General features: G+C 34.3%; 1 protein-coding gene across 1 annotated transcript in view; it reads left to right on the forward strand.

Annotated features, from left to right (window-relative positions):
* Window positions 1-23,210, forward strand: part of LOC139513754 (fibropellin-1-like) — a 73,255-nt gene extending 50,045 nt beyond the window's left edge. Inside the window, exons 4-8 of the mRNA XM_071302536.1 lie at window positions 1,800-1,969; window positions 9,770-9,891; window positions 16,750-19,863; window positions 20,560-20,704; window positions 23,008-23,210. Coding sequence (XP_071158637.1) covers window positions 1,800-1,969; window positions 9,770-9,891; window positions 16,750-19,863; window positions 20,560-20,704; window positions 23,008-23,155 — 3,699 coding nt within the window. The 3' untranslated portion in view covers window positions 23,156-23,210. The remainder of the gene's footprint in view (window positions 1-1,799; window positions 1,970-9,769; window positions 9,892-16,749; window positions 19,864-20,559; window positions 20,705-23,007) is intronic.
* Window positions 23,211-23,568: the final 358 nt, after the last annotated feature.

Below are 23,568 nucleotides of genomic sequence, written 5' to 3' on the forward strand. Positions count from 1 at the left end.
CTTTCACAAATCCCCTATGATTCCACCTGGTATGAGCTTTGCATTACCAGAACGTTTGTAAATTCCGAAATTGTCAAATTATACCAACATTGTTAATGGCTGTCGTAATTTGTTAAGCACTCAAGAGGAGGTCAACACTCGTTGTCTTAAACTTTGACACCAAGTTTAGAGAAATGGGAAATAGTAAAAGAACAATCATACGGACCTCTAATACAGATGTGATTGTTCTGTGCGTTCACTTCTATGAATATATGACACATACGAGTGAGTTGTGGGTGCAATTGAGGAACATTAGCAGTGTAAAGGATGGGCGAAGACTTTCCCCCATTCACTAACTATGTGTCTGTCTTTCCCCAACAATTTGAAAACCATTGCCCGCTGTACATGCACTAACCGGATGCGACATAACTGTCTCTGTTTGGAGTAGGTAAAAAATTTGTCTACAAGACTTTGAAGGAAACGCACGACTATTTCGGTGTTTTTTTTAGAGTTTCGGTAATATTGACAAAGATGAAGCCCTTGCTTGGGCATGGAAGTTAATTTCAAATCTTTATGATCAGAAATGTCTCTTTATAACCATTCCATCATAGTAATTATTCAATGCACTTCAAGCTTGCCACCAGTAAAGATGCCAGTTTAGTCAGGTTACCTCCCTGTGAGGCAGCACTGAAACAGCATGTTTTACGTACTTTGTTTCAAACTAAAAATTTGAAGCGCATTATACATTGCTAACCCCCTTATTTCGTCAATTTTACAATACGGTTGGCGAAATTTAAATGATTCATTACACCCCGTGTATTTTAATGAGCATATTTCAGCAGAATTCTTGCAGGATCTTGTGTTTTCATTGAAGGGAAAATGTCCATGTAAAAAAGTCATGTGTTTGTTCACAACAAAACCCTACATGTCCGGAGCGTATAAAGTTTACTACTGTAAAGGGTCAGAATTATATAGAAATTGCAAATCATGTTTCTTGACAGTTAAACCAGAAGATACTCCTGGCATAATTCTGTTGTGAGGATCTCTTTGGTTGGAATTTTTAATTATAACTGTTTTCGTGGTATTTGGTGCTTTGATGTTTTCATGAATTACATGAATGAGTTTATGCAAAATACGCCTCCATGATAGCAGGTTTCAGTTAGAATAATAATATTTATCATTTATTGATGAGGTTGAATGTCAGCCGGTAAGGTAACTACTCTAACTTTGTTAGAATATTTGCATAATAGATCGAGTGTTTGAAAAAAGCCAATTTCCAGAATAAATCGATTTCCTAATTCATTTTTTTTTTCATTTTCGAGATAATTCATTGTTTAATGATTTGAAAATAATGTCTGTATCTAAAATTTTACCTAAATTGTTGTATATATCTTCAAATTTTAAAACTATGGAAGAAAAAAAATAAAAACAAAATTTGATCTTTGACCCTATTTTAGGCAAAACTGTTACCACATTTCTTTTTGACGACATCGTTATTTCAAAAGTACTAATTTTTCCGAATCCAATGATATATAAGATAGCCATATAGTATGTTTGACGATCAATTCTAAACAAATATTGGGTCTGGTCACCGTACTATAAGGTGTTAAATTTCTTTTAAACATAAAGAAGTATGGTAGGCATGAATAGCAGTTCTATGATAATCAAACATAATTTGGAAGGGGAAAATTTGTGTTGCGTTTCTAAAGTTCGTCAGTATAGTATTCGAGCTGACTTGATCAAGTCGTTTAGAGAATACGTAAAAAGGGAAAGGAATATAATGATATTCATAAATCTCTAGATGTTTCCCTTTCTTTCAGTCTTACTACAGTGGACATGTATATGCTTATGATATGTATCAAAATACAAAACACTTGATATTCGACACACAAATGTCCTTCTCGAATTCCAGAACTACTTTCCAACAAGCATATGAAGGATCACGTTGGAATCAACTGATGGTTCCGGTTTCACCAACAGTTCACTTCAGGTAAATTATTTATCTGATTTTAGATAAAAGATAAGCATTTAGCAAACGTTAGAATTGTTTTACATTGTCATATCGGGGCATTTTATAGCTGACTATGCGGTATGGGCTTTGCTCATTGTTAAAGGCCGTAAGGTGACCTATAGTTGTTAATGTCTATATGTCATTTTGGTCTCTTGGTGGAAAGTTGTCTCATTGGCAATCATACCACACCTTTTTAATAGTTAAGTTCAAGTTGTAGTTAACTGGTCCACAGATTTTTGTAAATTTTGGCCTACAACTGTGGTGTCCTAACCTTGAAAAAAAACCCACATCTATATCTGGAATAATAATAAACTAAAAGATTTATTTTTGTATATAAAGCACTTCAAACCCGAAAACGTTCTATATAGCGTCATCAGTGCAAATTTTACCACCCCAGATGTGCATTTTTACAATAAATTTGTATTCAATTTTCAGTGCTGCTCGAGGCCAAACAAATTGAAAATCAAAACATTATTCAAGTATTGAAGAGCTAATGAATAATAAAAAAAAAGCAAAAAAATAAGTCAAAATACGTTTGCCGACACAAAAAATACACGTTTAGTTATTGGACGACAAGAATGTGTGTTGTATAAAAAAAACCCATAATAATCATCAAGAAAACTATGTAAAAGCTTATTCCCTTACAAACTAACATACAATTATAAAATTAACTTACTCAATGTGTTCCAAAGTTTCCTAATACGAAATAACATAGCACTGAGCTCCTTGCTAAACGTTAATAGAATATATTTAAGAGCCCAGGTGGTCGTGTGGTCTAGCGGGACGGCTGCAGTGCAGGCGATTTGGTGTCACGATATCACAGTAGCATGAGTTCGAATCCCGGCGAGGGAAAAACCAAAAATTTGCGAAAGCAAATTTACAGATCTAACATTGTTGGGTTGATGTTTAGACGAGTTGTATATATATATGTATACACGTCTAAATTGAAAACAACGTTCAAACCTATGATTGTGTTCGATAAAAACCGCAATTCTAATATGACTTTCTTACTTTGGCTTTAGAAACAAAGCCATGTTATAATTTCAATAAAACATAGGCTGTACGTGATTAAAATCACAATTGAAGCGCAAAGTCAGTTGAATTTTGATCAACACTAGCGATCAAAATGGACATTTGACATTTATCAAATACAAAAACCAGACTCAAGCTAGCGAACAATAAGCCATCGAACAATAAGGAAAACGCGCCAAACTGATCATGCCTAAAAACCGAAGACTTGCAATAACACGAAACGTACTTTATTCGTGTATTAAATACAACTTTTTTAAAGCCAGGAATCTAAAAAACTTTTTAGATAAGTAACCCTTTCTCCTTTCTCTCTGATAAGGGATGGGTTATTGTCTGTATAATAATAATACCAATTGATAACAACAGCTTACACTAAACTAGTGTAGCGATACAATAAGATCTTCAAGCTTATAGAAATTATACGATAAAAAGAAAAGCTGATAACCATTATATTCACTTTTCGCCAAAGAACTAGCTAGTTCACGTAATTATTCAAAAGTAAATAGTCACTCTAGTAATTCATTTATAAGAATTACACACGTCAAATAGAACGAAAACGATTTTGGCTTAGCAGGTAGTCATAATCATATATATACATATGTCAAGAATATAATACAAATGAAATACAAAGTGATCATAGATTATAACTGACAAATAAACTGAATTAAAGAACTACTAAGTAGTATCTTCATAAATTTAAAGAATGAAGCATAACAAATTAAAAATTCTATGAAATACAAATGAAATATAAATTTCATACCCGCCTCGTACAAACATATTCCACCTTAAGGGTACATACAGATTTTGAATTTGAAAATTGCAGCCCTAGTAGATACGGGAAGCTCAATAAATGTAATTTCACAACAATTATTTAATTCAATACCTGAAACTCACAAGTCATGGGTAAATTCAACTAGTGAGAAAATTGTTTTAGCTAATAACCAATCTGTTAACTTTATTGGTGTTTCACGAATTAAAATACAAATTCCACAAGGGAAACATTGGATTTTAGTACATGTATTTTCACAAACATCACATCCGTTATTATTAGGCACAGACTATTTGGTCTCGAAGAAAATAATGCTAGATTTTTCAAAGTTGACCGTATGTTCCCGTTTCTGTAAAGTGAAAAATCAAAAGCGTTTGTCAGTTTTGCCAAATTCTGAGATGATAGTATGGGGCAAAGTTCATAATGATATTTTACATGGTATGCAAGGAATATGCACGAACCATAATTATTTGTTTAAATTAGGTGTTTTGACAGCGAAATCGGTAGTTTCTGTAAATAAAGATAAACTGGTGCCTGTCAAACTGTTTAATTCTACAAGTGAAATAGTTGATATTCCAAGGGGTCAGATTGTTGCGAAATTTGAGATACTTGACAATGACTCTGATTTAATAGCTACATGTATAGGAAATAGAGAAAATCCAGAGGTTAATAATGTACAGTTTTCGACCGAAAAGTGTGAAGATGGGGAACTTAGTGGGACAAAATTTTTCTCCTATTTTGATATTCCAAAACATTTATCTGAGTTTGAACAAGGACAATTGAAAGGGTTTTTAAAATCGCATGACAACATATTTGTAACAGATGAAAATCCTGCTTTAGGTTTCACGGACGTAGTGCAACACAAGATTATACTAAAACCGGATTTCAAGCCAAAATATCAGCGATCGTATCGCCTTACCCCAGATAAAAAACAAGTACTTCGGGATCATCTCGATCATTTGCTAAAACAAGGAATAATTTCCCCGGTTGGTGAAACCGAAGATATACCCATCACAAGTCCCATAGTGTTAGTTTCAAAAAGAGCCAAGGAGTCCCGAAATAGCCAAAATAGCGATTTCAATCAGTCTTCAAACAGTCTCTCTCAGTTCAGATTTTGTTGCGATTTCCGGTATTTAAATTCTCAGTCTCAGCAGTTTTTTTATGGACTACCAGAATTACAGGATTTAACAGAGTCTTTCTCAAACAGGACCCCGAATTTCCTAACTCATATCGATTTAAGTTCAGGATTTTTTCAGATGCCTATATCTCCAGACAGCCAACGATATACCGCATTCAACACTTGTTACGGTACATATCAATTTCTCCGCCTACCAATGGGTTTAAGTTCATCGCCAGGATCATTTCAACTTTTAATGGACAAAGTGCTCCATGGGTTAACATTCAATTCTTGTCTGTGTTATTTAGATGACGTTTTAATAACATCAGAAACCTTTGAGCAACACCTTAGTGATTTACATGAGGTATTTAATCGTTTACAAGCCGCTGGCCTAAAGTTGGGCCCTCAGAAATGTCATTTTGCACAGAAATCTTGTTTGTTTCTTGGCCACCTTATTTCTAAAGACGGTATACAACCACCGCCTGATCGAATTACAGCAGTTCAAGAATATCCGTCACCCCGATCAGTACGTGAACTTCGCCGTGCACTAGGTCTGTTGAACTGGTTCAAGAAATTTATTCCAAATTTTAGCGCTGAAATAGAACCTCTAACCAAACTTCTTCGGAAAAACGCCAAATTTCGTTGGACATCAGAACAAGAAAATGCATTTACCAAGTTGAAATCTTTATTGACAAATTCTCCGGTCTTAGCATTTCCAAATTTTCATACTGAGTTTTATTTAGCAGTGGATACCAGTTCTAAAGGTATAGGATACATGTTGTACCAGTATCAGGAGACAGCTAGCGATAGTAAGGATGTCAGTGTAATTCGTTTTGGTTCTAAGTCATTAAGCAAATGGCAAAGATCGTACGGACCTACAAAATTAGAATTACTAGGGATGGTAACAGCTATTTTAGATTGTGCAATGTATTTGAGGGGTCGTAAGTTTATTGTCGAGTGCGACCACCAGGCTCTTCGGCCTATATTTCAAAAACAACTTAAAGGGGCCATATATGAACGCTGGGTAGCAATATTGCAACAGTTCAATTTTGAACTACGATATAAACCGGCAAAAGATATGCAGGTTGCAGACGCTTTATCTCGGTCAACTCGATTGACTAGTTGTGAAGGTATTGATAGTCCTGATCAAGAGGACCCATTTTTTCCGTACGTTCCCGAACATGTTGGTGATATACAATTTGAAGGAAAGCGTGTTAAATTTCCGAATTTTATGGATTCTGAAAGTACTGATTTTCAAGAACACAATCTTCCGGAAGTTAACAACGTAATGCAAAGTCACGACTCCATTAGGAATTTAAAACATTTTAAGCGCAGTAAACAATTTCAAAACAAACAATTAGATTTTGGATATGACGCTGATACAGAAGATTACGATGTAGCAGATCAAACAATTTCCAAAATAAAAAGTCAGTTACCAGATTACATAAAATATCAACAATTCACGGACAAATGTGACTCTGAAGACCGTAATATAACAGCAGATACAGGAAACCGTGATATACCGGAAACTTCATCTCAAAATATTGACACTGAAAATCAGTCAGAATCAGTCGATCACAAAACAAGTGCTAACAATCAGGATACAGAAATTTCTACGGAAAAGGAAGATCATTCAAATTTTACAACGTTAAATACCGATGGTGACGAAACCCAAACTAATCTTAGTACAGAAACGGCTACAAGTGAGAACAATACGCAAGTTAAATTCACTGATTCAATTGAAATTTTTAGACATGGTGATTTTAGTAAGGACACTTTTCAAAAACTGCAAGTGCGGGACCCATACTTTGGACCTTTTATATCATATTTTGAACAGAATAAATTACCCTCTTCACAGAAAGCTGCTAGAAAAATTCTACTCGAAACTCCAAATTATGACATGGTGGATGGATTGCTTTTTCATACTCGTACAGCAAAGTGTAAACGGACAAAACTTTTCACTTCGTATCAACTAGCGTTACCAGAGATCGCTATTAAAACCGTTCTTCGATTGTACCATGACTCACCGTTAGGTGGACACGGTGGCATTCAACATACAGCGGACATGTTAAAAGAACATTATTATTTCCCGAAATTATTACAGAGTGTGACGGATTATGTTAGAAGTTGTCACGATTGTCAGAGCCGAAAAGTTACTCAAGTTAAAACAAAAGCAGGTATCGTCGCTTTTAAGACACCTGAAGCTCCTTTTCAGGTTTGGCAAATGGACCTATACGGACCTGTACCAGTGTCAGCAAAAGGAAACTCTTATATATTTACAGCCGTCGATGCGTTCACAAAATTTTTAGTTGCAGAGCCTATACCAAACAAAGATGCGTTGACAGTTGCGGAAGTCTTGTTTAAACTTGTATCTCAATATGGAGTTTGCGATACTCTGATCAGTGACCGTGGTTCGGAAGCCACCGCTCGTGCAATTAAGGAAGTGTGTCGATTACTGGAGATAAATCAGCAATACACACCGAGTTTTACTCACCACTGTCTTGGTTTGTGTGAAAGAACGCATAGAACGTTTGCAGAACGCATGACGCCTTACATTCAACAGGGAAAACATTGGGAGGATATGGTACCATCTATTTTATTTTCATTAAATTCAACTGCTAATGACAGTGTAAAATATTCACCTTTTGAAATTCTTTACGGCAGTCGTCCTAAATTTCCTTTGTCGGGACACGTTCGTGATTTGAACTTAGCGTCAATCCCAAAAGATTATCATGACTATCTTAAACAATTTTCCGAAAGATTAGATATTATTCGGAATGAAGTAAAGGATCACGCACTAAAGTCGCAAACAGCAATGATGGAACGCGCTAATCGAAAAGTTCATAACTTAACATTAAGACTTGGCGACTTTGTATACATGAGTAAAGACCCGACAGGTCCAGGACATAAATTTAAATTCAAATTTGCAGGACCATATGTTGTTGAAAATTGTGAAAGTCCACACTTATATACATTAAAAGACCAGACTACATCTAAAATTTTCCCGTCAATCCATATTAACAGACTAAAGCCGGCATATGTTCGCAAACCTAATCAGTGTAACTATTTCATGGATCCAGTTATAACAAATGTCAATCAGTTCACAGTAGAACACGATTTACTATCAGATGAACATTCGGAACACAGTGAGAACGATAGTCCATGCAATGATCTTGTTTCATCCGAAAATAAATTATCCAATGTCCCGGATGTAAGCACATCAGAAAATAATTTACCCGTGCGACGTTCTAAAAGGACACACAGAAAACCCATGCGTTTCCGAGACACTAATTTTACGACACTTGAATCGTCCACAGATAGTCATATCAAAGACAATGTTAAAATCAAACGTATACTAGCTTGTAAAATAGTGAACGGAACACATAAATATTTAGTTCATCTTTGTGGCGAACCTGCACAGAACGCACGTTGGATGGATATTTCTGATCTCAACGTTAAAGCCAAAGAGATTATTAGTAAAAGGCCCCCGCCTATAATAAATTAAGTGTATTATAGCTTGGGCGTGTGGAAATTATTCCGCCGCTTACAATGAAATAAATGATCAAAGTAGAGTCTGCTCGTAACTGCATAAGCGTGTGGGATTTTCACCGCCGCTAATTCATAAGTATCCAGAGATAAAGTTTGCGTAACAATGTAATGTAAGAAAAAGAAAAGAAAAAAATCACCAGCATCATCTCTGTTGCACCTGATATTTGTGTGAGGTTTATCTCGCCGTCATTTGTACTCTTGTATAGATGTCCAACAATTTGATAAACTTTGAACTGTTAATTGAAGCACTTTATTAATGTTAATCGTTTGTTCAAATTTATTGCATTTCATTATATTTTTGGTTGACTTGGAATAGCCCATTTTTTTTTAAAATAAGTGTGCATAAATTCATTCAAGATTTGCATATCAGTTTTCACTATTTGCACATAACTGATTTTCATCAAATTTGTTCATGATAACGGAAATCATTTGATAGCGTGTACATTTGATACAGTAGAATGAATGTTCATGTGGAATATTGTCAGTAGCGGTGTGATAGAAATCATAAATTGCCGTTTCAAGAGGTGTTGCTTTTCTGAAACATGTTTCATTAACTATAAATACGGATCCACGAGTCTGTGAGAGAGAGTAGGGGGGTGGGGGTATGTGAGTGTGAGAGAAACAGTTTTGGTGGATGAAACCTATTGTGGAAAGCTCATTTTCAATAAGAGGTAGCGGTCTCTGTTGGTTCCTTATCGATGTAAACAGCTACAGTCATGACAACATTGTTTCACTTATATATATATATATATATATATATATGCTATTTTACAAAAAATTTGTATTGTGATTTCATAACGTTATCAAATTTTACTAGAGCATATGAGTATATAAGATGTGAGATTGTAGAGCAAAGAGTTGAAACGTACATGACGTATTTCAATAAGATTTTTGCATATGGAGTCGTATTGTACTGGAGATTGTTTTATATAAATTGATATTTACATAGTATTATGGTTTGAACTGAATTCAACCTGTGGAAAAAAAAATTATCCAAATTTTTGCTAAGCGGGGGGATGTTATGTATTAGGGTTGAATTCTGTTCGAGGTCGGGGCTATTCCAGGTAAGGGTGTAAGGTCAGACCCGTAATGCTGTTTTTGATGTTTCTTTAGTATGAACGTACGTGCTTATGGAGAATAAAGACGTGTTTGTAATGATGTCTTGTCCATTTATTTAGTCCCCGTAAAAGGCAAGAACATCTCACTAGGTACAAATGATAGGCACTTGCCCAAGGTTGCCTGGGCCCAAAGATCCAGGTGGGTAAAGTAACAATGCTACTTATTTTCTTTAATTATCAATTTTATTTTTTTTCAGTTTAAAATTGCATTATAAATTATACTGCAGCATTGATGCATATAAAGACAGAAGCCAAGGATGTGTAAACTGCAAATCAGAAATGAAAGGCCACGAATGTTCACTAACTAGCTGCAAACCAGGTAATGTTTTTAAGAAAGAAAGGAAAATAAAATTATACTTGAAAATAATCTTGGAAAATTGTCTTCAATAAACTTTATAAATTCCATATGTCCAAAACGCTTTTCTGGAATTACCTATATCAGGACGCTTAAGGTGGCTCGTGGGTACAAAAATTTTAGCAAAAAATTAAACCTCTATTTTTTCATTACAAATTTTATTTATTACACTATTAGTTGTTACTTTATGATATGGTACAAAAAACAACCCAAAAAAATGATTTGGTTTGGCCCCAGATGACTTTAAAAATTGAAAAAGCTCCAAATTATCTCCCTTTGGTGCAAAAATGCCATTTTTTGGCCTTAAATTTGATATATCTTTTTTAACTCATCGGTGACCTATATTTTTTATTATTGTTTTCAAATAAGCTGTACATAAACTAAATAATTGTAAAATTTAAGCGATTTCTTATATTAGGTTATTTTTTTATTTCGATATTTCCTCTTTTTCTCCTATTAGTTCAACAGAAAAAAAGGACATTAACAAAAATGTATGCTTCTTCCAGAGGCAGATTTTAGCTTAAATGAACGGTGACCCCATTTTTTTATTTCATTTTTCTTTTAAGTATATGATAAAGTTCATTCATGAAAAAATATAGCGAAATCCTATATATATTAGAAAAAAAAAAAATTATTTATACCCAGGAGCCCCCTTAAATGCGAATATTGATGTTTTAGAATCTAAACAATTGAAACACAAAAGCAACGGTAATTGTCTTTTTTTTAATACGGTACATTTATTTCAATGGCTCACTTAAGTACATTGTACTTATATTATGTTTAGATGTTGTCTTTTGTGCCGATTTCACCACTCTTTGATATAAAACAAGATGTGGCATGACTGCAAATGCGACAACTCTCTAATAGATCGAGACCAAATGACACAGAAATTAACAACTATAGGTCACCCACGGCCTTCAACAATAAGTAACACTTATACCGCAAAGTCAACTATAAAAAGTTCCGAAATGACAAATGTCAAACAATTTAAACGAGAAAACTTACGGCCTGATTTATATACAAAATAATGAAGAAAAACAAATATGATATACAGCAGCAAACGACTACCACTGAATTACAGACTCTTGACTTGGCACAGGCACATACAGAATTAATGTGGTGGGGTAAACAAGTTTGAAGGCGCCATCCCTCACCCTAATACAGGATAATGGCTTTACGTTCACATTGTTCAATATCAGTTTGAAAATTAATGAATTTCGATGAATACAATCAAAAGTTTTTTTTCGTGATCGACAAATACACAGTTGTTTTTGTTTGTTTTTTTCAGTCGTAACAATTTAAATAAAGCATATAATGAAAAAAAATGCAATCCGTTTTGGATTAACCGTGTTGGAAATCTGCTTGTTTTTCATTTAGGAAATTATAATTTTCAATAAAGTCACCGAGTCTATCGTTGAAAACGGACGTGAAAACGTTTGTTTCTGAAAATAGGTATCACATTTCAAATCAGCCAAGACTCGGGCAAGATTCCCGTATCAAATACAATATTAAATAAATGTACATAAATATCAAACATACAATCAAGAGAAGAAGCAATATATTCATTATTCACTTGATTTTTACCAGGTTATTTATAAAATATTTTTTTTCACGAATTTCAATATTTCCTCACGTGTAATTTGGCAATTCAAATTTGCATTCACCATTTGTATTTGTATCGTTTTATATGTATAGTTCTTTACCAAACATTCATTTTCGAACTTTTTTTGTTTAAGTCGTAAACAAATCCTTTTATTTAAGAATATGTTTCTCTAATGACGAAAAAAATAATCATTTTTGTTAAAATAAAATCTCCCCTTCGAGTTACTTACACATTCCAAAAAGTTATCAATTTCATTAACACCTGTTATCATATTTTGATGCATCCGGCGAGCTGATAAAGGTTATGACCTTTAATGTAAATTTATCCAATCATCTTCTGAGATCACCGGAAACCACACGTTGATTTATTTGTGTTTTGGCAATGGGTTCGGAAAGATATAAATGTCAATAGAATTGGAGAAATACATAATATATATAAGTACATCTGAACCAGTGACAACTCAACGACTTATTTTATCCATCAGATCACTAGTGATGGTGATACAATGCTGAAAACATTCTGTATATATAATTCGTCTAAAAAACAGCCCAACAATGTCAGATCTTCCGCAAATTTGTGTTCTTCCTTGGCCGGAATTCGAACTCATTCTATTGAGATATCGTGGCACCAAATCGCCTTCCAATATACCCAGTGCGCATTACCACTCGACTACCTAGCACGTACAGGCACTTGTCTCAGATTTCCCCCCCTGTATACCTTAATATAACATGCACTTGTCTCAGAATTTTTTTTCCCTATATACCTTAATATAACATGTGTCAGAATTTTTTTCCCTATATACCTTAATATGACATGTGTTATATTAAGGTATATAGGGAAACAAATTCTGAGACAAGTGCTTGTGCTACCTAGGCTCGATAAAAATCAAGCTTTCGGTGCCGGGTTTTACCTTTCCTTGTCATTTTTTGTTAGCGTCGTAACACAGTACATGAAGGGTATTATTACAGCACTAACAACTTTTTCTAAAATATTGAAAAAGGCAAAAACTATATTTTAACAAAACTCATTTGACAAACAGGTCTAACAACGGATGTTCTTAAAACCTGCTGATTGCCATTGGCGATTGCCAAATAAACGGATCACAAGATGTAACAAAATGGATCTTTTTATAAATTTAATACCAAAAAGAAAACAATAAACTTGCTGAAAAGATGGTATACCGCAGAAATGTGTACACCATATCCGGATTTCGACAATTTTAATGTCTCTTCAGTGATGTAAGGAATCGTAACGATATTTGGAAGACCATATAATTTACCTCAATCTAGTACAGTTTCTTGAATTTAGGAAAGTCAAAATAGGATGAACGGATAATTTAAATCCGAGGGCAAATATAATACAAGACCAAACGAAAAAATAAAAATAAGTCTTAATTGAAAACTACGTTCAAATACTTATGATAGCGTTTGATATAGACCGCAATTTTATACGTGGGCATGCAAAACGAATTTCTTGGTAGAGGGGTCTAAATACAGCACAAACGACTTTTTCCAAAAGATCAAAAAAGTGAAAAAGTATATTTTAACAAAACGCAATTGACTAACAGGTCGAACAACGGATGTTCTTAAACCCTGCTGACTGCCATAGATGATTGCCAAATAATCAGATCTCAAGATGTAACAAAATGGAACTCTTTTTTAGCTCAACTGGCCCAAAGGGCCAAGTGAGCTTTTCTCATCACTTGGCGTCCGGCGTCCGTCGTCTGTCATCCGTCGTCCGTCGTCGTTAACTTTTACAAAAATCTTCTCCTCTGAAACTACTGGGCCAAATTTAACCAAACTTGCCATTTTTGGTTATTATCTTGAATATTATTATAGATAGAGATAAACTGTAAACAGCAATAATGATCAGCAAAGTAAGATTTACAAATAGGTCAACATGACCAAAATGGTCAGTTGACCCCTTTAGTAGTTATTGCCCTTTTTATAGTCAATTTTTAACAATTTTTAGCTCTAAAAGGCCAAGTGAGCTTTTCTCATCACTTGGCGTCCGTCGTCGTCGTCCGTCGTCCGTCGTCGTTATTTTTTACAAAAATCTTCTCCTCTGAAACTACTAGGCCAAATTTAACCAAACTTGGCCACAATCATCATTGGGGTATTTAGTTTAAAAAAAATGTGTGGCGTGACCCGGCCAACCAAGATGGCCGCCATGGCTAAAAATAGAACATAGGGGGTAAAATATAGATTTTTGCTTATAACTCTGAAACCGAAGCATTTAGAGCAAATCTGACATGGGATTAAATTGTTTATCAAGTTAAGATCTATCAGACGAATCTGACAACCGGTTGTTTGGTTGCTGCCCCTGAATTGGTAATTTTTAAGGAAATTTTGCCGTTTTTGGTTATTATCTTGAATATTATTGAATGGGTCCATCAATGCCCATGCTACGTCAATCTTTAAAGACCCAAATGTTGCTAAATACTTGTCCGACCTCCATGATAAATATGTTGTTGTCCCCGCAGACAAAGCCCCAAATAACATTGTTTTTGTCTGTAAAAGTCACTACATTAATTGCTTGATAAACGAATTAGGTATAGACAATTCACTTGGAAACTCAACATATACCCTCACGACACTTACCAAAGAGGAAATCCTGGATAATCATAGGTCTGTTCTTTGTTCCTTTGGTATTTCAACCAAAGATGAAGAACTGGATCTTCCATCACTGTATTGGATATCTAAACTACATAAGTGTCCTTACAAACAACGGTATATTGCTGGGTCTTCCAAGTGCTCCACGAAACCTCTTTCTAAATTATTAACATCTATTTTATCAGCTATCAAAGACGGGCTTCAAAGTTATTGTGAAACTGCCTATTCTAGAGGGGGCGTGAATCAGATGTGGATACTTAAAAATTCCAAAGATCTTTAAGAGTACATACAATCTAACTCTCTTTCATCTTGTAACAGTATTAAAACCTTTGACTTTTCTACTCTGTACACAAGTATTTCACATTCCAAACTAAAAGACAAATTAAAAGAGTTGGTATTACTTTGCTTCATAAAGAAGAATGGCCAACGTAGATACGAGTAGCTTGTCTTAGGGAGGGATAAATCATACTTTGTAACGAATCACTCTGATTCAAACAAAAAATTCTCTGAAACCGATATTATCAAGATGCTTGATTTCTTGATTGACAACATATTTGTAACGTTCGGAAGACGTGTTTTTCAACAGACTGTCGGCATCCCAATGGGAACAAACTGTGCCCCTCTACTTGCCGACTTGTTTCTTTATTATTATGAGGCTAACTTCATGCAGGAACTTCTTAGGAAGAAAGATAAGAAGTTAACAATATCCTTTAACTCTACTTTTCGCTATATATAAGACGTTCTTTCACTAAACAATTCAAAATTTGGTGACTATGTGGAACGCATCTATCCCATCGAATTGGAGATAAAGGATACTACAGATACAGTTAAGTCGGCTTCATATCTTGACTTACATCTAGAAATTGACAATGAGGGTCGGTTGAAAACAAAACTTTACGACAAAAGAGATGATTTCAGCTTTCCAATTGTGAACTTTCCATTTCTAAGTAGCAACATTCCAGCAGCACCTGCATACGGGGTATATATCTCCCAATTGATACGATATTCCCGTGCTTGCATTTCCTATCATGATTTTCTTGATAGAGGGTTACTGCTCACAAGGAAGCTATTAAACCAAGAGTTCCAAATGGTGAAGTTGAAATCATCCCTTCGTAAATTTTACGGACGCCATCACGAGTTGGTTGACCGTTCTGGAATAACCGTTTCACAAATGATATCGGATATGTTCCTTACGTCGTAACTATAATCCCCTTCCCTTTCATGAATGTGACCTACCGAATTAGACTATTTACCGGATTTGTAATCACATAAGCAACACCACGGGTGCCATATGTGGAGCAGGATCTGCTTACCCTTCAGGAGCACCTGAGATCACCCCTAGTTTTTGGTGGGGTTCGTGTTGTTTATTCTTTAGTTTTCTATGTTGTGTCATGTGTACTATTGTTTTTCTGTTTGTCTTTTTCATTTTTAGCCATGGCGTTGTCAGTTTGTTTTAGATTTATGAGTTTGATTGTCCCTTTGGTATCTTTCGTCCCTCTTTTATTGTAGATAGAGATAAACTGTAAATAGCAATAATGTTCAGCAAAGTAAGATCTACAAATAAATCAACATGACAAAAATGGTCAGTTGACCCCTTAAGGAGTTACAGCCCTTTACAGTCATTTTTTTACAATTTTCATAAATTTTGTAAATCTTTGTAAATTTTTAACAAAATATTTTCCTCTGTAACTAATGTGCCAAGTTCATTAAAGATGAAGATAATTGTAAGTAGCAAGAATGTCTAGTAAAGCAAGATTTACAAACACATCACCATCACCAAAACACAATTTTGTCATTAATCCATCTGTGTCTTTTGTTAGATATGCACATATACCAAGGTGAGCGACACAGTCTCTTAAGAGCCTCTAGTTACAATACCATACAGAAAATAATAAACTTGCGGAAAAATAGTATACCGCAAACAAGAGGTGCAAAAAAAGTACACAATACCCTGATTTCGACAATTTATGTCTCTACAATGAAACGATATTTGGAAGGCCATAAAGTTTTCCCCAATTTAGTATAAACTCATAAATTTTGAACAGTCGAATAAGGATGAACGAATTGTATAAACACGAGGGCAAAAAAAATACAAACATGTGGTGCAAAAATTGTACACCATATCAGGATTTTAACAATTTATGTTTCTTCAGTGATGTAAGGAATCGAAACGATATTTGGAAGACCATATAATTTCTTCAAATTTAGTATATTAGACTCCTGAATTTTAAACAGTCGAAAAAGAACGAACAAATCATATAAACACGAGGGCAAATAAAATACAAACAAGCCCAAACGAAAAAAATAAAGTATATTTCAAAAGCCTAAATTGAAAACGTTCTAACCTACGATTGTGTTGGATAAATACTGCAATTTTTAAACGTGTACATGTAAAACAAGTAAAGTTTTTAAACCCTACTGACTGCTATTGGCGTTTGAAAAATCAACGGATCACAAGAATTAAATGTAACACAATGGGTCTTCAATAAAAATTTAATACCAATACCTTATCCTATTTATATCCATATTATACGGTGCAGTATGTGTACAGGGCATTTTAATTTTGATTCAATGATTTATAATAAAATATAAAAATTTTACTTCTAGGATGGACCAACCATTTGTGTATGACTGACTTAAACGAGTGTAAGCTTAAGGCAGATATATGTAATTCTGGAAGCTGCACTAACACAGTTGGAAGTTACCACTGTACCTGTCCGCTTGGAACTTACGGGAAACAATGTGATATCGCTGAGACATGTGATAGTCATCCCTGCAAACATGATGCTACATGTATATCAGGAACAAATGGACGGAATTCATTTTCTTGTACATGCAGCAAAGGCTGGACGGGGAAAAAATGTGATGTTCAGGATTACTGTTTAACTAACCCATGTCAGCATAGCAGTCAATGTCAAAACCAAGGAAATACTTACCATTGTTCGTGTCCTTCAGACTGGACCGGGGAAAACTGTAGTACTAGAAATTACTGTTCCAGCTCTCCTTGTCAGCAAAACAGTACATGTACAAATGGCGCTAATACATACTTATGTGATTATTGTTCCAGTCATCCATGTCAACATCAAGGTACTTGTACAAGTAATGGAAACACTTTCTCTTGTAATTGTACTAAAGGATGGATGGGTAAAACATGTACTGCTATTGATCATTGTGCTTATAATCCGTGTAAAAATTCGGGGAAATGCAGTAACTCAACAAATGGGTTCACATGTCAGTGTTTTGATGGTTGGAGGGGTACAACATGTCTAACAGAAACAAAATGTCATGCAAATACATGTCATAGTCGTGGTAGATGTGAAGTCAGGAATAATAGACCTGTGTGTACCTGTAATAAAGGATGGCGTGGTGTAACATGTGATACAGTAGATCATTGTTCCAGTTATCCATGTCAACATCAAGGTGTCTGTATGAATAAAGAAAACACTTTCTCTTGTTATTGTACTAAAGGATGGATAGGGACAACATGTACTACTGTTGATCATTGTGCTAATAATCCATGTCGGAATTCGGAAAAATGCAGTAACACAATGAATTGGTTTACATGTCAGTGTTCTGATGGTTGGAGTGGTACAACATGTCTAACAGAAACAAAATGTCATGCGAATACATGCCATGGTCATGGGAGATGTCATGTCAGGAGTAATAAACCTGTTTGTACCTGTAGTACAGGATGGATTGGAGACGGATGTGAAGTACGAGATCCGTGTTTTAATATCCCATGCAACAATTCGGGAATTTGTTTTGGAAATTATAACAGCTTTTTATGTTACTGTCCAGTTGGGTGGAAAGGATCTATTTGTGAACTACCCGATGACACCGGCGGACGTACAGTATTGAACCCTTGTAAAAACGGAGGTAACGTTTTCTATCACAATGAAAATCTTATTTGCTCTTGCCCTAAGGAATGGACTGGTCCAAACTGTGAACAAGATAAAGACGAATGTAAAAATGGCATCAGTATAAATGATACAATTATAACAGAAATCTGTCAGAACAATGGTCGCTGTATAAATATTCCAGGAGGATATGTGTGTGCTTGTCACGACGGCTGGGCAGGGAATAGATGTGAAACTGACGTCAATGAATGCGATTCCTCCCCTTGTCAAAATAAAGGTATATGTAATAATATCAACGGATCATTCAAATGCTATTGTGAGCCGGGTTGGAAAGGTTCCATCTGTGAAATAGACATAGATGAATGTCAATATAACCCATGTGGAATACATGGTCAATGTAACAATAGCAATGGTAATTTTTCCTGTATTTGTGATAACGGATGGTCTGGAGATAAATGTAACCGACGTGTAGATCCATGTGACACTTCTCCATGTCGTAATAATGCTACTTGTGTTATAAATGGAGATGAATATATATGTCAATGTCTATCAAATTGGAAAGGTATACATTGTGATGAAGACGAAGATGAGTGTATATTTCATCCGTGTGAAAACAATGGACTCTGTGTAAATTTACAGGGGAATTACTCGTGTAACTGCACAGATGATTGGACTGGGAGACATTGTGAGGAAAGGGTTGACTCTTGTCAAAGTAGTCCATGTTTAAACAATGGTACTTGCTTTGATTCACTTCCTGGATATATTTGTAACTGTAAACAAGGATGGACAGGAGAAAGATGCCAAACAGATAACAATGAATGTATGTTGTCTCCATGTAGTAACAATGGAACATGCGTAAATTCTTACGGATCGTATCGGTGCGATTGCGCGGAATTCTGGGAGGGCGATGACTGTTCTGTTGATATTAATGAGTGTATTTATAATCCATGTAATTCAACTTACAAATGTGTAAACACTATTAGTGGTTACGAGTGTGTGAATTGTACGACAATGAATTGTACAAATAGTGGATCATGTAGTGATACCTCTTCCGGGCCGATATGTCATTGTGTACCTGGAGGGATTGGTGAATATTGCGAGAAACAAGATTTTTGTTTTAACAGTCCGTGTAACCCGTTAGAAAACTGTACGAACGAGGCTGATGGTTACAAGTGCCACTTTCACCCCTGTAATAGTTCACCTTGTCTAAATAAAGGAATGTGTATGGAGCATAATCTAGGATATTCTTGTCAATGTAGACCTGGATGGAGAGGAGATCGTTGTCAGTACGAGGATTTCTGTTATATATCTCCGTGTATCAATAATGGAACGTGTGTAAATCACAACTTTGATTACACGTGCATCTGTACAGAGGAGTGGGAAGACAAAAACTGCTCTGTTTTCAACTATTGTCATACAGATCCATGTATCAATTCTGGTATATGTTTAAACGAAAATTCTCGATTCACATGTGTATGTAACAACACTTACACTGGACAGACATGTGAAACGTTCGATTTTTGTTATAGTAGCCCATGTAAAAATAGTGGTTCGTGTATCAACGGAAATACAAACTTTACATGTATTTGTGACAGAGGATATACAGGAGAAACATGCGAAACGGAAATAGACTGGTGCGCATCTTCACCGTGTCATCACAACAGCTCGTGCGTCAACATTCAGTATGGATTCTACTGTCATTGTACTGGAGGCTGGGTTGGTCGTCAGTGTGAACATGATATTGATGAGTGTATGTGGAGCACATGCCCAAGCGGTTCATACTGTCAAAACCAGTTAGGAGGATATAGATGTCGTTGGAAAACTAAACGATCTGCAGATATGCAATTGTTTAGAAATAAAGCAGGTAATGATGGTGTACAATTGTTTAAAGGTTATCGTTTAACCAACTCCTTTTTGTTAAATGGAAAATCAATATTTTCCGTAGTACACAACTTTGTATGTACATATAATGCTATAAATGTGAAACGGATAATTTATGGAAAGGTATATATAATAATAGTAAATTATTGTATTAAAGTGTCGCGTATTGATTAACAGTTAAACACGTTTAACAACATATAATTAATCATTTACAATATTTAGAATAATCAACACTCAGCCAACATATATATACAATAAAGTTGCTTAAATTACACTTCACAAACGTGCGTATGACATAGCATGGAATATCAAAATAATTGCAAAAACTAACAACATATATTAATTTGGGACACAATATGTTATTCTAACATAACCGGTTGTAATTTTCGTTCAAAATATTTAGATTACAGTATACAGTGTAAAATTACCCGTAAAGTTGTTAAAAATAAGTTACTTAGCACATGGAACAAGTGTGGAATATGCAACTTAGATGACAAATTAAGCAATTTGAATTGACGAGGAGTTGTAAATAAGTTTTAAAGGATTTTTCGTCGTTTTGACGACTAAGATGGCTAACCTATGTCTTTGGATTAGAAGGACACATTCACAGGTGCTCAACGTTTGGTGTGAAATATAATCAAAACAAGTACTACTATAAATTACGTCCGTTTATTTTTAGAACCCGTTTCGGTCAAAATATCACAACTTGCTGTGAATGAACACAAGATAGATTCTGTTTTATCATCTGTAAAGTGTCTCATTCAATGGTATATCTGCAGTGATGGTGTAGCAATGGTAAAGTCAATATCTCTTGATGTAGACAGGTAGGTACTTTAGAAGTTGTTGAACCTATTTGGAATTATTGTTGAATACCAATGAACAGGACGAAGACAGTCCCGTATTACAAATTCCATGTTTTACAATAAAACGAAATTCCTCTTCGTTTACGATATAAAACGAAATTCCACATGTTTTGCGATAAAAAGAAAGTCCACAATTATGACTAAAAGAAATAAAAAAGACAATCAGACAAATAAAAGAACACAAGACACCAGATAGAAAACTAAAAACTAAGCTCAAAATTAAAGTGTCATTGCTACAATACTAAAATAATACCAACCAGAAAGTTTAATAAATGAAAATGAACAACACGAGTATGCACAACAAGACAACAAACCCAATAGCAAAAAACATCAAAACTTATATATATAAAGTGCATGGCGATTTTTACATTATTGACTTTTTTTTATTATATTCAAACCCCTTCTTTAAGAGTTTCTCTTGTTCGTGGAGAATAAAGGTATAGACATTAGACATTATCTATTAAACCAATCATGGGATCTTGCCCGACATTGAGTGCAATGAGGTCGATTTAATATTAAAAGAATATGATATAAAGTTTATTAATACAGAAACAAAAAGTAAAAAAGTAAAAATAGAACCAGGAATATACTATCTCATTCTGCAGTAGTTCTCCTCATGACCAGTGCACAGCAGTAAGGGACTTTTACATCACAACAATGCAAAGGTCATCACGGGGAGATCCTTCAGAACTAGCTACAGATACATGAGATTACTCCAATAGTGATTCTCCTCATGAGTAATGCACAGCAGCAAGGGTTGACATTGCTACTGGGCAATATTCATCAAGGGACGGTGCTCTAGAACTCACTATAGAGAAAATATAAAGTTCAAATTACAGGTAGTAGAGGGAGATAAATCCCATTAAAACTTTTCATATTTCTTAATGAACATGCATAATTCTGATAATAAATTCTCATCTTCATTATTCATTAACCGTATCAGTTTTTGGTTAGGGTCAAGATTTTTAAAATTCTTGCAGCAATTATTTATCATTGTTATCATGTCTTTCCTTTGGTCCGATAAACTATCACAGTTAAAAAGAAAATGTGTTTCATCTTTGACCTCATTACTACAACATCTCTTACATATTCTATTGTGTCGTGGAGTATTACTATATCTACCTCTCTCTATAAGTAAATGGTGAGCAGATATGCGAAATCTTGTTAGACTCCGTCTATCTTCAAATTTTTTAACAATATTAAGATATTTTTCACAACCAAAATTTGATTTAAATGTAACATATGTGCATAGTTTTCCTTCTGAGTGAGTTTTGAGATTTTTTCCCCAATCTTTCAACATGGCATTTCTTAGTTTTCTGTTGTCAATTGGTTTAGCCGTGTCTGAGGATATTTGATAATTATTAATCAGTGAAAGAAGTTTCTCAGATGACATATACCACAATACGGTTTCTTTGACTCATACAATTTTTTTGATTCTATAAATGCATTATATAACAATGGAAAGTTAGTGTCTGATTTTTCTAGTCTGTAATATATGTCGTATATATATTAAAAAGTTTGTCTTGAAATCCAAAGCTAAACCGCGAACACACGCATATTATAAAACCAACTGAGAAAAACAACTTTCTTACGGAGGAGTTAACGAAGTTTCTTTTTGTTTAGATGTAGATTTTGAAACAGTTCGAATATCATCTCTAAAATGACAATTAACAATTTTGCAATGATATCTAAGCTTTTGATTTTTCCACTCTTTACATTACACGTACAATTCACCATGCTTAACTAAAAAATCGACTGTATCTTCTCTTAAAACCTTTTCTACAAAAAAAGGATAATCATTTACACGAACTCCTTTGTTAAATATCATAAAATCTTTTGTGCATAAAAAGAACAACATCAAAGATAATATGAAAGGTTGGACATTTGGATCGACACTCAAATATCCAAGTAAACTTGAGAGACTTTAAATATTTGCCATGTTCGCTCAACATAAAAACAAAGTGTAAAATTAACTCGGAAATGACTAAACTAAACATATTGGTACGAAGTATAAAACAGCTAGCATAAAAATCAAAGAAACCTAAGAAGAGTATTATCAGTTACTGAAAACTTTTAAAGCTTATAAAAACTATAACTGAATCTTCTAGCCAAGTCTATAATATCAAACGGATTTAGTGCAAAATATAGCTATTTTATGATATCTACTATGTAGTATTACTTTTACTGTATTGAAATATCAGTTTTCATCCAAACAAAATAACAAAGACAGGTTGATGCCAAAAGATTCTTTTTTTTATTTACAGGGAGAACAACAGTGCTAGTTACTCATTTACATCTTCATGTAAAGGATATATCTTGTCGGCTAATGATTTCAACGAGCACCTGAGATTGGCTTTGACATATCCGACCACAAATACATGTTTGAATGGTTTAAATTATATCGATAACTAAGATATAATTAATCAAGAATCGGTATCGAGTTGTTTCACGCATACTAATAAATTCATATTTCTTAGTTATATCTCTTCTTTGTGTGTTTATGCAATCAGTGATTTACATGTTTTTGAGCTTTTTTGCCATTGCATTTATGGTATATTATAAATTTGGACATAAACCTTGTCATCATAAAAGATAGTATCCAGATCACTATTTATAAAAAGCGGTTACATTTGTCTGTATTTTACTTTGGACTTTTTATCAGATAATATTAAGATACAATCCAAGCTTAAAGATTTTTAGACATCATTATAACTTTGTTAACCTTCATGTGTTTTAATAGCCTTGTTTGGGACACATATTTAATTAAAATCAAACGACAGTATCCTATTTTACTTTTTTTTTAATAAATTTTCCCATATTTACAT

Source organism: Mytilus edulis, chromosome 2 (genome assembly GCF_963676685.1).
Source record: "Mytilus edulis chromosome 2, xbMytEdul2.2, whole genome shotgun sequence".
In the NCBI taxonomy this organism is placed as follows: domain Eukaryota; kingdom Metazoa; phylum Mollusca; class Bivalvia; order Mytilida; family Mytilidae; genus Mytilus; species Mytilus edulis.